The sequence below is a fragment of the Notolepis coatsorum genome (genome assembly GCF_963971535.1).
Source record: "Notolepis coatsorum genome assembly, chromosome: 10".
Classification (NCBI taxonomy): Eukaryota; Metazoa; Chordata; class Actinopteri; order Aulopiformes; family Paralepididae; genus Notolepis; species Notolepis coatsorum.
In genome coordinates, this window is record NC_140174.1 from 116,367,265 (window position 1) to 116,380,205 (window position 12,941).

The following is a 12,941-nucleotide window of genomic DNA, read 5'->3' on the forward strand; positions in this document are numbered from 1 at the left end:
CCTCCTGCAGGTGTCTCTAGTTCACCTCCCCTCCTGCAGGTGTCTCTCTAGTTCACCTCCCCTCCTGCAGGTGTCTCTCTAGTTCACCTCCCCTCCTGCAGGTGTCTCTCTAGTTCACCTCCCCTCCTGCAGGTGTCTCTCTAGTTCACCTCCCCTCCTGCAGGTGTCTCTCTAGTTCACCTCCCCTCCTGCAGGTGTCTCTCTAGTTCACCTCCCCTCCTGCAGGTGTCTCTCTAGTTCACCTCCCCTCCTGCAGGTGTCTCTCTAGTTCACCTCCCCTCCTGCAGGTGTCTCTCTAGTTCACCTCCCCTCCTGCAGGTGTCTCTCTAGTTCACCTCCCCTCCTGCAGGTGTCTCTCTAGTTCACCTCCCCTCCTGCAGGTGTCTCTCTAGTTCACATCCCCTCCTGCAGGTGTCTCTCTAGTTCACCTCCCCTCCTGCAGGTGTCTCTCTAGTTCACCTCCCCTCCTGCAGGTGTCTCTCTAGTTCACCTCCCCTCCTGCAGGTGTCTCTCTAGTTCACCTCCCCTCCTGCAGGTGTCTCTAGTTCACCTCCTGTCCTGCAGGTGTCTCTCTAGTTCACCTCCTGTCCTGCAGGTGTCTCTCTAGTTCACCTCCCCTCCTGCAGGTGTCTCTAGTTCACCTCCCGTCCTGCAGGTGTCTCTCTAGTTCACATCCCCTCCTGCAGGTGTCTCTCTAGTTCAGTGGTTCCCAAAGTCGGGGTCGCGACCCAAAGGTGGGCCGCGAGCAGCCACGGGTGGGCCGCGAGATGATTAAAAAAAAAAAAAAAAAAAAATTATTTATTTTTTTTTTTTTTTTTTTTTTTTTTAATTTTTTTTGTCAGGCCACTGAACTTAGAAGCAGGCCAGGACAGTGTTTCTAGTTGTATTCTAAAATTCTATTCTATTGTATTCTAAAATGTGACTATATGGTTTTATATTAACTTAATAAATAAACAAAAACGAAAAATCTACTTATTTCAACGAACATTTCAAACTAAATAACAGATTATGCACATAAAACGCTGAAAACAACCGAAGCAACAATAGTATTTTAATGAGGCTATTATTATTATCATTATTATTTTGCAACAAGTTAGCCCTCTCATAAATAGCACATATAAATGAATAACTAACTTGAACTAACTTAATAGGATTGAAGTGATATTTGGCTTAAAAAATCGGTCGCCTGGCAAAAAAAAATTAAAATAAAAGCCCGACGATGTGCATTGGGCCGCGGCTCTCTGACGCCTTATTTTCTGGGCCCCGGCCTGAAAAGTTTGGGAACCCAGTCTAGTTCACCTCCCCTCCTGCAGGTGTCTCTCTAGTTCACCTCCCCTCCTGCAGGTGTCTCTCTAGTTCACCTCCCCTCCTGCAGGTGTCTCTCTAGTTCACCTCCCCTCCTGCAGGTGTCTCTAGTTCACCTCCCCTCCTGCAGGTGTCTCTCTAGTTCACCTCCCCTCCTGCAGGTGTCTCTCTAGTTCACCTCCCCTCCTGCAGGTGTCTCTCTAGTTCACCTCCCCTCCTGCAGGTGTCTCTCTAGTTCACCTCCCGTCCTGCAGGTGTCTCTCTAGTTCACCTCCCCTCCTGCAGGTGTCTCTCTAGTTCACCTCGCCTCCTGCAGGTGTCTCTCTAGTTCACCTCCCCTCCTGCAGGTGTCTCTCTAGTTCACCTCCCGTCCTGCAGGTGTCTCTCTAGTTCACCTCCCCTCCTGCAGGTGTCTCTCTAGTTCACCTCCCCTCCTGCAGGTGTCTCTAGTTCACCTCCCCTCCTGCAGGTGTCTCTAGTTCACCTCCCCTCCTGCAGGTGTCTCTAGTTCACCTCCCCTCCTGCAGGTGTCTCTCTAGTTCACCTCCCCTCCTGCAGGTGTCTCTCTAGTTCACCTCCCCTCCTGCAGGTGTCTCTCTAGTTCACCTCCCGTCCTGCAGGTGTCTCTCTAGTTCACCTCCCCTCCTGCAGGTGTCTCTCTAGTTCACATCCCGTCCTGCAGGTGTCTCTCTAGTTCACCTCCCCTCCTGCAGGTGTCTCTGTAGTTCACATCCCGTCCTGCAGGTGTCTCTCTAGTTCACCTCCCCTCCTGCAGGTGTCTCTCTAGTTCACCTCCCGTCCTGCAGGTGTCTCTCTAGTTCACCTCCCCTCCTGCAGGCGTCTCTCTAGTTCACCTCGCCTCCTGCAGGTGTCTCTCTAGTTCACCTCCCCTCCTGCAGGTGTCTCTCTAGTTCACCTCCCCTCCTGCAGGTGTCTCTCTAGTTCACCTCCCCTCCTGCAGGTGTCTCTCTAGTTCACATCCCCTCCTGCAGGTGTCTCTAGTTCACCTCCCCTCCTGCAGGTGTCTCTAGTTCACCTCCCGTCCTGCAGGTGTCTCTCTAGTTCACCTCCCCTCCTGCAGGTGTCTCTCTAGTTCACCTCCCCTCCTGCAGGTGTCTCTCTAGTTCACCTCCCCTCCTGCAGGTGTCTCTCTAGTTCACCTCCCGTCCTGCAGGTGTCTCTCTAGTTCACCTCCTGTCCTGCAGGTGTCTCTCTAGTTCACCTCCCCTCCTGCAGGTGTCTCTCTAGTTCACCTCCCCTCCTCCAGGTGTCTCTCTAGTTCACCTCCCGTCCTGCAGGTGTCTCTAGTTCACCTCCCCTCCTGCAGGTGTCTCTCTAGTTCACCTCGCCTCCTGCAGGTGTCACTAGTTCACCTCCCGTCCTGCAGGTGTCTCTAGTTCACCTCGCCTCCTGCAGGTGTCACTAGTTCACCTCCCGTCCTGCAGGTGTCTCTCTAGTTCACCTCCCGTCCTGCAGGTGTCTCTCTAGTTCACCTCCCGTCCTGCAGGTGTCTCTCTAGTTCACCTCCCCTCCTGCAGGTGTCTCTCTAGTTCACCTCCCCTCCTGCAGGTGTCTCTCTAGTTCACCTCCCGTCCTGCAGGTGTCTCTCTAGTTCACCTCCCCTCCTGCAGGTGTCTCTCTAGTTCACCTCCCGTCCTGCAGGTGTCTCTCTAGTTCACCTCCCCTCCTGCAGGTGTCTCTCTAGTTCACCTCCCCTCCTGCAGGTGTCTCTCTAGTTCACCTCCCCTCCTGCAGGTGTCTCTCTAGTTCACCTCCCCTCCTGCAGGTGTCTCTCTAGTTCACCTCCCCTCCTGCAGGTGTCTCTCTAGTTCACCTCCCCTCCTGCAGGTGTCTCTCTAGTTCACCTCCCCTCCTGCAGGTGTCTCTCTAGTTCGCCTCCCCTCCTGCAGGTGTCTCTCTAGTTCACCTCCCCTCCTGCAGGTGTCTCTCTAGTTCACCTCCCCTCCTGCAGGTGTCTCTCTAGTTCACCTCCCCTCCTGCAGGTGTCTCTCTAGTTCGCCTCCCGTCCTGCAGGTGTCTCTCTAGTTCACCTCCCCTCCTGCAGGTGTCTCTCTAGTTCACCTCCCCTCCTGCAGGTGTCTCTCTAGTTCACCTCCCGTCCTGCAGGTGTTTGCCTCCCTACTTTTCCACCATAGTTTACCTCCCTACTTTACCTCCCTACTGTTTACCTCCCTACTGTTTGCCTCCCTAATTTGCCTCCCTACTGTTTACCTCCCTTGTTTGACTCCCTACTTGGCCTCCCTACTGTTGGCCTCCCTACTGTTGGCCTCCCTACTGTTGGCCTCCCTACTGTTGGCCTCCCTAGCTAGGCGTTTGTACCTTTCCTGGCGAAGTTGAGGTCCACGTCCTTGAAGGTCACCACCACCACGTCGGAGGCCTTGAAGATGATGCTCTCCACAATGTCCTCCTTCCGGGGGCCCGAGCTGGGCTCTGGGCACTTCCTGTGAGCCGCATCCAGCACCAGGTCACACTGCGGGAGGCAGGAGGTGGGCAGGCATTATGGGACCATACTGGTGTAAACATGAGTTTTAGCCCGTTTATTAACCATTTCACTGCCACACTATAGAAGGTTAACCCTTTACTATCACACTACCAACGGTTACAGAGTAAAGTACAGACAGAGAGTAAAGTACAGACAGCCTGGGCTGGGCGATATGGCCTAAAAATTTAATCACCACATCCGATTTAAATTGATTTTCTTCTCTTAAAAACTAGAAAGGCCCAGGACATCATTCAAATAAGCTTTGTTTTTATTTTACACAAAAAAAATTTCAAACCAAGATGAATTTCCCTATTGGGATTGAAGTGCAAACCTAACTTTCACCAATCTTCACTTAACACATTCATGGCCAACCACATATATATACGTGATTCGGCGCCATGCTTAAAAGCTTGTTTTTGCTTTTATTGCATTTTAACCCATTCTCTGCCACCACTTTGATCATCCTAAACCATTCTCTGCCAGTACTATAAGTCTATGGAGATGTTCACCTTCTTTGCAGGGCTATAACTTTTTAAATTGTATTGCTAAATTGACATTACTATGGCCCATTCAACATCGATTATCTATCGTTCAGGGTATAGGAACGTTTTACTTTTTCATTCACACATTCATACGAAAATACCGTCTAGAGTATAAATATGTTTTTATCGTTTTCTGCAGTATTTCCTAGAACGTGAGATATAGACATAAATGCATATATTAGATTATCAAATGCCGTTTGATACCGATCAACATTATATTAAAAATTTCAACTGTACATGGTCCTAAACGTTATGACTGATCATCCGCGGGTTAACGGAGGAGGGGGGGTCGTTTCTAATTCCGTGACCGACGTTAAATGATTTATGTAGTATGGGTGATATATAGATCAGAGCAGTTTGTATCGAAAATGATAAAGAAAAACGCTGAAACTTACGTCAGCTTCCTCGTAGCGTTGGGCGATGAGTGGAGCAAACAGATCCCAGTTATGTGATGTGGATCGATGCGATCCAGTTCCGGTTTGTATAATACTAATATACGCCCAAATCATGTGGATTATTGAGTTATGGCAACGGATCGATATACACGGTGTGTGTCTTGAGTCCAGGGACGATAAACGAGTGCCCGGACGGAATAGTGAGACGCACCGGGAACCCAAGAGATCGACTTCCGGTTGCAACTCGCCGATCAGCCAGCAGGTGGCAGTATTGAAGCGTTGCAGAGTTGTGATGCCTCCCGCAGCATATGACAAGGCTCCGTGGGTGAAATATGAATTCCATGACGAAAATATGAAATATGAACTTGAAACACGCGATATTGGCAGACAACGCATGGCAGGCAATAACGCTGAACAGCGATTTTGGCGGGGAATAGGTTAATAACCTACTCAATGTCACGGAGCAGCACTGCAGATATACCCTACTCTTGGGATTCGGAAAAGTGCATTACCGGCAAGATCCTGGTAGTGGCGCTGTCTCAAGAATAGAGTACTCCTCGTTTCAGACCGGATGTTATTTGTTTTTCATTTCATGTTCTGGCAACATATTTTGGCTAAATATGCCTAGTTTTATAAATGTGTATACAGAAACAATCCCATTGCTTTTGTTGATAATATTTATTCATTTAATTGTTAACACTTTAACTGCCGAAAACGCCGGAACTCGTCATTCCCCGCCATGCTCAAGTTGCCGCGGACGCCGTAACTCGTCTTTGATATCAATATTTCAAAAATCTGTGATCGGAATCATATTTCCCCTCTGCAGCCTTGACACACAGTTCTGATCTCCTCTCAATCCTCTCGCGGTTCAAGAGCGCCATCTGGTGACCGATCGGCAGATCGAAACCGGATGTCAACCTTTAACCCGGCAGGACTCACTCCATATGTGGTCCGGGCACTCGCTAATGTTAGAGAGACTCAGTCTTCACACAGTGAACATCGATCGGTGGAAATAACTCGAAAAAACAACATGATTTGGACGTATATACTATTATACAACCTGGAAATATATCGGGTATTTCGACATCCCATAATGGAAAACTGTCTACTCCACGCTGATCGCCCAACGGCCCGAGGAGACTGGGGTGAGTTTTAGCGTGTAGTATTACCGTGTTCGATATAAACTGCTCTGATGACCATATGACCCACACTAGACGAATGGTATAACGTTGCCCACGGAATTATAAACGCCCCCTCGCCCATCCGGTCAATATCAGATGATACGTAGTAACTTCTAGAACCACGTCCAGTTGGAATTTTTCATCTCGCGCCGATTGCTATCAAACTGTATTTCATCATCAATATAATGCATTTGGAGATATAAATAAAGTTCTGGAGAAAGCTGCAGAAAAAGATAAAAACATACTTATACTTTAGACCATATTTTAGTATGAATATGTGAATGAAAAAGTTTAACGTTGCTACACCCTGAACAATGGATATAGGACATTGAATGGGCCATAATAATGGCAATTTAGCAATAGAATTTAAAAAGTTATAGCCCTGCAAAGAAGGGGAACTTCTCCATAGACAAATAGAGCTGGCTAGGGATGGTAAATTATGAATTTAACCCATGGCGATCAAAGTGTTAATGTCTGAAGGAGTCGACTGAAGGCTTCTTGTCCTCTGCAAAAGCATGCAATTGGTCCACTGATGGATACATCTTGATATTTGTCTAGTCTAGTGTGTTCATTAGATGGGTGAAATCCTCTTTCATTGCCTCTGTGCCTGTTTTCGTAGGCAGTTAGCCTCTGGTATGCGTGCCATTAGCGTTAGCCACGCTTCTAGGCCTCTTTTCGTTTGGAAAGAATGGAAAAAAATTATATATATATTTTTTTACTATTCGACTAAGAGGTTGGTTAGTCGACTATGGCCCCTTTCGACCGATTAGTCGACTAATCGACTTATAGGGGTCAGCCGTAGTTGTTATGATAGCTGAGTGTATAGTAGTATAGTGTATAGTGTCTTGTAAATATGTAAATAGTGTAAGTATTTCACAATCTAGGTATTACTGTTTGTACAGAACAAAGGTGTTGGAACATGGATATATTTGGAACACTATTCTTGGTCCACTTTCAGAGTAGCAATGGTGGTCTCGCTTGTCAATGCCGTTCATCATTGTCCTGGTGTTAGCTGCTTATCATTTTCAGAGTACATATGCCTCACTTTACTAACTAACACACTTTTGTAAATATGTTTTCTGATGCACAAACTCAATGGTTATCGGCCATTTTGCCAGGTCAAAACTAATGCACTTGAATATATGAATACATTTACTGTGTATGTTCTAAATGCACACATTCAATGGTGACCCGCCATTGTGCTAGGTCAAAACGAATGCACTTTACATGTTGATGAGAATGTTCTAAATGCACACATTCAATGGTAATCCGCCATTGTGCTAGATCAAAATGAATGCACTTTACATGTGTGTGCTGATGCACAAACTCAATGGTGCTTTATCTGAAGTAAATACATCTTTTCCACTTCATCAAGTTTCAAGTGTTTATTATATACAGAATACATTATAATTAAGGCTGTCAAATATATCGCGTTAATATCGCGTTAACTCCAGATTCTATTAATGCCACTAATTTTTTTAACTCAAGATTAACTAAAAAAAAAAAAAAAAAAATGTTTTACTAGACTTCACTCAGGTGTATTATTGATGCTCTCATTGATACTATGTTTGTTTCTGAAGTGTGTGTGTGTGTGTGTGTGTGTGTGTGTGTGTGTGTGTGTGTGTGTGTGTGTGTGTGTGTGTGTGTGTGTGTGTGTGTGTGTGTGTGTGTGTGTGAGATATAGAGAGAGAGGGGGGTGAGAGAGATGAGGAAGGGGCAAAAGAGAAAGAGATCTGGGAGAGTGTGTGTGTGAGGGAGAGAGGGGGGTGTGTGATTAATCAGCCCTTGTGTGTGTGAATGTAACAAGTTCCTAACGTTTTCTTTCCCCTATTATTTCATGCACACTTTATTCATTGTTTTAAATTATTATTTTCTTTTAAGTTATTTTGTGCATCACTCTGTTTTGAATTTGATGCAAATTTGCAATACATGAGGGTCATCCTTTTGTGTTAAATGGCTGCATAAAGCAAACATTTGTTGTTGACTCGCATGTTGATAAGAGTATTAAAACTTGGAACTTGAAAAAGATCTGTTTAAGGTAAAAAAAATAAAAAAAATAAAAATGCGATTAATTTGCGATTAATCGCGAGTTAACTATGGACAATCATGCGATTAATCGAGTTAAATATTTTAATCGTTTGACAGCACTAATTATAATGCAATGCTTTTTTTTATAATTTGTGTGTCTTAGATTAGAATATACAGAATACATTATAATGCAATGCAAAAATTTCAGAATACTTGTCATACTACCTGTCATGTATGGACGACTACACCATGGCACACAGGTAAATGTGCAGAGCAAACAGCTGAGTATAGGTTGAGCCCATGATGAACTTGCTAAATGTAATTCAAACAGCTAACATATATGCTACAATATATGAATGATTCTATATTGTATGTCGTTTTTGCTAATTTATGTTGTTTTTGCTAATTTCTATATTGTATATATTATATTGTATATATTGCATATATATATGCAATATATACTATATAGAAATTAGCAAATAACGACAACCACCTAGTGTTTATGATTTATGAAATGCAGTAAAGGATATAGGGATATTTTGGTAAATGGCTGCTTTTTATAGAGATATTTTGATTTACGTTGTATGCCTATATATTGTCGCTATGTTGACCTATATATGCAGTAAGTGTGGAAAAAGAAATAGGCATACAACGTAATCAATAAAAATATCCCTATATAATATCTGTATTGCATTTCATGAATGATAAACAACACTAGGTGGTGTGTGTAACTTGGAATAATGTGTCTCAGACGAGCAAATATCATGATTTGCGCTTGCTGCAGAAAAGACAGCATAACTCAGTTTCCAGGAAATGAGCGTCTATTTTGGCCAATGTTTACCTTTTTTAGCGTGGAATTGTGAACGAACGAAGGCATGTAGAAACAAAAAATTTTTTCGTATTGTACAGCAACTAGAAAATCATGAAATATCGCAAAATCAGCCCTCTTATAAACCCACGGGTTGAATGCCCATCACGAGAATTCTCGGATTATTTCTTTTATTAGGGATCTGAATTCATATTTCATCAACCGAGTCTACCGTTGGTAATCCTGCCCCGCCAGGCACTCAGATGTGAAAAAAGCGCCCCCTATCGTCTCCCAGATGGTAATGCACCATTTTGGATTGGACTCGATGAAAATGGATGAGAAAAAAAAACTCCGGAATCCACATTTTACTTCTCACGCATGTAACCGGAGCCGATCAGATTCATTCTGGACCCTCAGCACAACGTTTACTATGTGTTTTACAGTATACGCGTGGGATCAATAAAAGGATTGATTTTTGGATACCATCTGATCTCAGGTAAGGAATCTATTTTACCAGTCTTAGGATAATCAGACCCGTTTTCACGGAGATATAAGCTTTTCCCCTATAATGTGATATGGCTGTTTGACTGTAAGATCGATCAGGAACTGAGAGAATCGATTTTCAGCACACGGCACCAGCGTGCACACGTACACATATACTATCGATAATCTAGCGTTTATTTGAAAACGATTAATAAATAGGCCAAAAAATGACAACGTTCTAGAATATTACAGTACAGGGCGATTATCATGGAATCTTTTATTTTTCCGTGAAAACGAGGGCTTTTCAAAATGCTATAAAACGGAAATGAACAGATAAAAAAACAATCCGCTTCAACAATGTTGACTGGAAATGAGTCATTGATAATGCGACGGGCAGATTAGACACAGCCATAATTTAAAACATAGATTAGGCGATATTAATGCTAACATTGCAGTGGATGGTGGGCATTCAAGCACTAAATGTGCGCCCCCTGCTGGGCAGAGTGTTAAGGCTGGCATTCAGCCAGGTAAGTACAGCACTCCCTGGTGGCTCTGACATCCCCCTCCCCCCCCTTTCATGCATTCATGGTGGACCATCATACCAATCATATGCAGTTTGAGTTTTAACTGTAGCTTCTGTATATCCGAAATGCCATTGGATTTAACGTAAGTAGCTATTAGCCCTGTATCTCGCCTTCCAGGAAATATCCCAGCCGAAATCCCTTATAACGCTTATATTCAAGACGCTATAAAATGAGAACGTATTGATGAAAAAATTATTTCTTTAAGCCATTTTGAAGGGACGGTTTATGGTCTCAATTGACAATGAGAATGGACAGATAGCAATACTATAAAGTATAGATTTAGCTCTACAGTGCGGCTACGTGGATCGGGCGTTGTGGACAGCGACTCCTACAGGTCGGTTGGTGCGCCTGCGCAGTAGAATCAGAAGTGTCGGGGGCAGCGTGAGCCTCCCACGCGTTACTCCTCGCCACTGAGAGATCGAGCTGCGCAGGTGAAAAGATGCAACTGCTGTTACCTCAAGTACCGGAGGGGACTTGTGCTATGTATGACTTAGTCCACATTGCAGCCGGCTTGTGGGAGGCAAGAAACAGCGTTCGTGACAGGGGAGGGTTGAATTGGATGATACGAAATTGGGATGGGAGGAAATATAGAAAATGGGAGAAAAAGTGGATAAAAAAAAGATTTAGCTCTACAAACAGCCCCACGGACTATGCAAGTCTGTTTAGAAATGCTGGCCGTCTACAGTGATTTTAGATGGATCCAAATGGCGATGAATGTGTTAAGTGTGGGGTCGCCAAAAAAAAATCCTAAATAAAATGGGGTTGTGGTATAAAAAAGTTTGAGAACCCCTGCACTAGACAAATATCAAGATGTATCCATCAGTGGATCAATTGCATGCTTTCGCAGAGGACAAGAAGCCTTCAGTCGACTCCTTCAGACATTAAGCACCCCCCACAGCCCAAATGGAATGATAAAAAAAAGAAATATTATACTATTTTTTTCTTTTTTTATTATTATCGTCGACTAATAGTAGACTATCTGCAAATTTTGGCGACTACAAGTCGACTATACAAATCCTTAGTCGGGGACAGCCCTAATATATATAAAAGGTTACTCTTGATCAAACAAAGATGAATGTCCCTATTGGGATTAATAGTGCAATAACTTGCTTTTTCACCAAACTTCACTTAAAACAAATAAAAGGTGCATCTTGATCAAACAAGAATGAATTTACCTATTGGGATTAATAGTGAAAATCTAACTTTTACCAAACATTACTTCTTGTCAAATAAAAGGTGACACTTGAAAATATATATATATATATTTTTTTTAAATCGATACAATTTGTAAAAATAGTCCTAAATCATGAATTCGAATTAATCGATTAATCGCCCAGCCCTACCGACAGAGCGTAAAGTACCGTTGGGTACCGATGTGCAGGTAAATACAGGTGTGGATACATATATATTTATTTATTCTCACCATATATATACATATGTATATGTATATATATGGTATGTACAGCATTATTGTACATGCTATCATACAGAGCTATGGGTTGTATGCAGGCGTATATAGAGGGGTTACATGCAGGCAGGGCACGAAATTAACTTTTTGACTCACCGGCCAGTGGCGGGTAGATGGGAAGAATCTACCCGCCAAGCATATTTCTTACCTGCCACATTTTTTGATTACATTTTTAAATTTTTATTTTATATAATTTTTTTTTAATAAAATATATATATTATATAATCATACTTGTAGTTGTATTATCTGCGAGACATCGCCACCACGCAACAAGTCAAAATGCTCGCTATCTGCAAACAGCTCCACTGTCTGTGTGTATACTCGAGTAGCCTCCAGCTCCAGTAAGGATTCTCCGGCGCTGCAGCTGGACCCTATACTCTATACTCTACATTCAGCAGCATGCAAGGATTCTCCGGCGCTGCAGCTGGATGCATCTCCGTCTGAGTCGCGTAGTTGATGATGTCACACACTAAGAATTGTCAACAGAACACACAGAGCCTGGTGGATGCATGAAGCGATATAAATAAACCAATAGCCAATAAATGTGAAGTTATCTTTGAACCCCTGTTGTCAAGCCTCGTTAATATAACCTTTCCTCACTAATGGAACTGGTTTTGTGGACTCGCTGACGGTGCTTTGAGCGTTTCCAGGATTAGCAGCTAACGCTAATTAGCTTAGCTCCCTACAGTGCAAGCAGGCGCCACGGGCAGTCAGGACAGAAGAGTAGTGGATGTGACATCGGTAAACAAGCCACAAATTAGGCTTGTCGTAAGACCAAAACACACTGCAGTTTTAATTATTTTACATGACTATTTTGTGACCCGCCAAATGGCGGACAGACCTCTCAGTGGCACTCGCCAAACCTAAAATCTGGTCGCCAATGGCGGGTGGCGGGCTCTAGTTTCGGGCCCTGCATGCAGGTATATTCAGGCACATGCAGTAGATATAGAGTAAAGGCCTTGAGAAGCTGCAGTGCTTGATTGATTGATTGAACATTTTATTAACAGATTGCAGAATGGGTACAATACAGTACGGCTCAATACACACAATTGTTAAGGGGATGCAGACCAGAGAAAGACTTTTGTCTCGTTTACATCAGGGTCCCCCATTTTCAATTCATACTGCCTCCCAGACACAGGGCTGCTTACCTCTGGGCCGTACGTCTTAAACACGCCTTCATACACAGAGCTGCTTACCTCTGGGCCGTATGTCTTAAACACCCCTTGTTACATCCCAATGTATATATTCCCCAGTGTGTGTCTCCATGTGTGTGTGTTCTCCATTTTTGTTCCAGATTCCAACACTCAATCAACACCACCCAATCATGGATCACCACACACCTGTTAAAACATGGCTTCTCACTTCAGTCTCTCTCTCTCTCTCTGGCATGAGGCTAGGCCTATTGTTACTTTGTGACATTGACTTTGACATTTGCATTACGTTTATTGGCCTTTGTGCTTAGTGGAAATTGCCTTGTGTGTGTATGGCCACAGAGAGAGCATTGTTAGCTATAGTTTGTTTTTGTATATATTCTGCCTTTGTTGTATGTATCATTAATGTGTTTTTCTCACTTTTCTCAGGAAGCACAGATGGGGTGAGCTGCCATTTCCTTTGGATATTGTTTTCTCCTGTTTTGGTTAGGTA

The 12,941-nt window shown here is 43.8% G+C and overlaps 1 protein-coding gene across 1 annotated transcript in view; it reads right to left on the minus strand.

Moving 5' to 3' along the window:
• The window catches only part of atxn2 (ataxin 2), a 250,745-nt gene that overhangs the window by 134,885 nt on the left and 102,919 nt on the right, over positions 1 to 12,941 (minus strand). Inside the window, exon 5 of the mRNA XM_084323938.1 lies at positions 3,646 to 3,796. Coding sequence (XP_084180064.1) covers positions 3,646 to 3,796 — 151 coding nt within the window. The remainder of the gene's footprint in view (positions 1 to 3,645; positions 3,797 to 12,941) is intronic.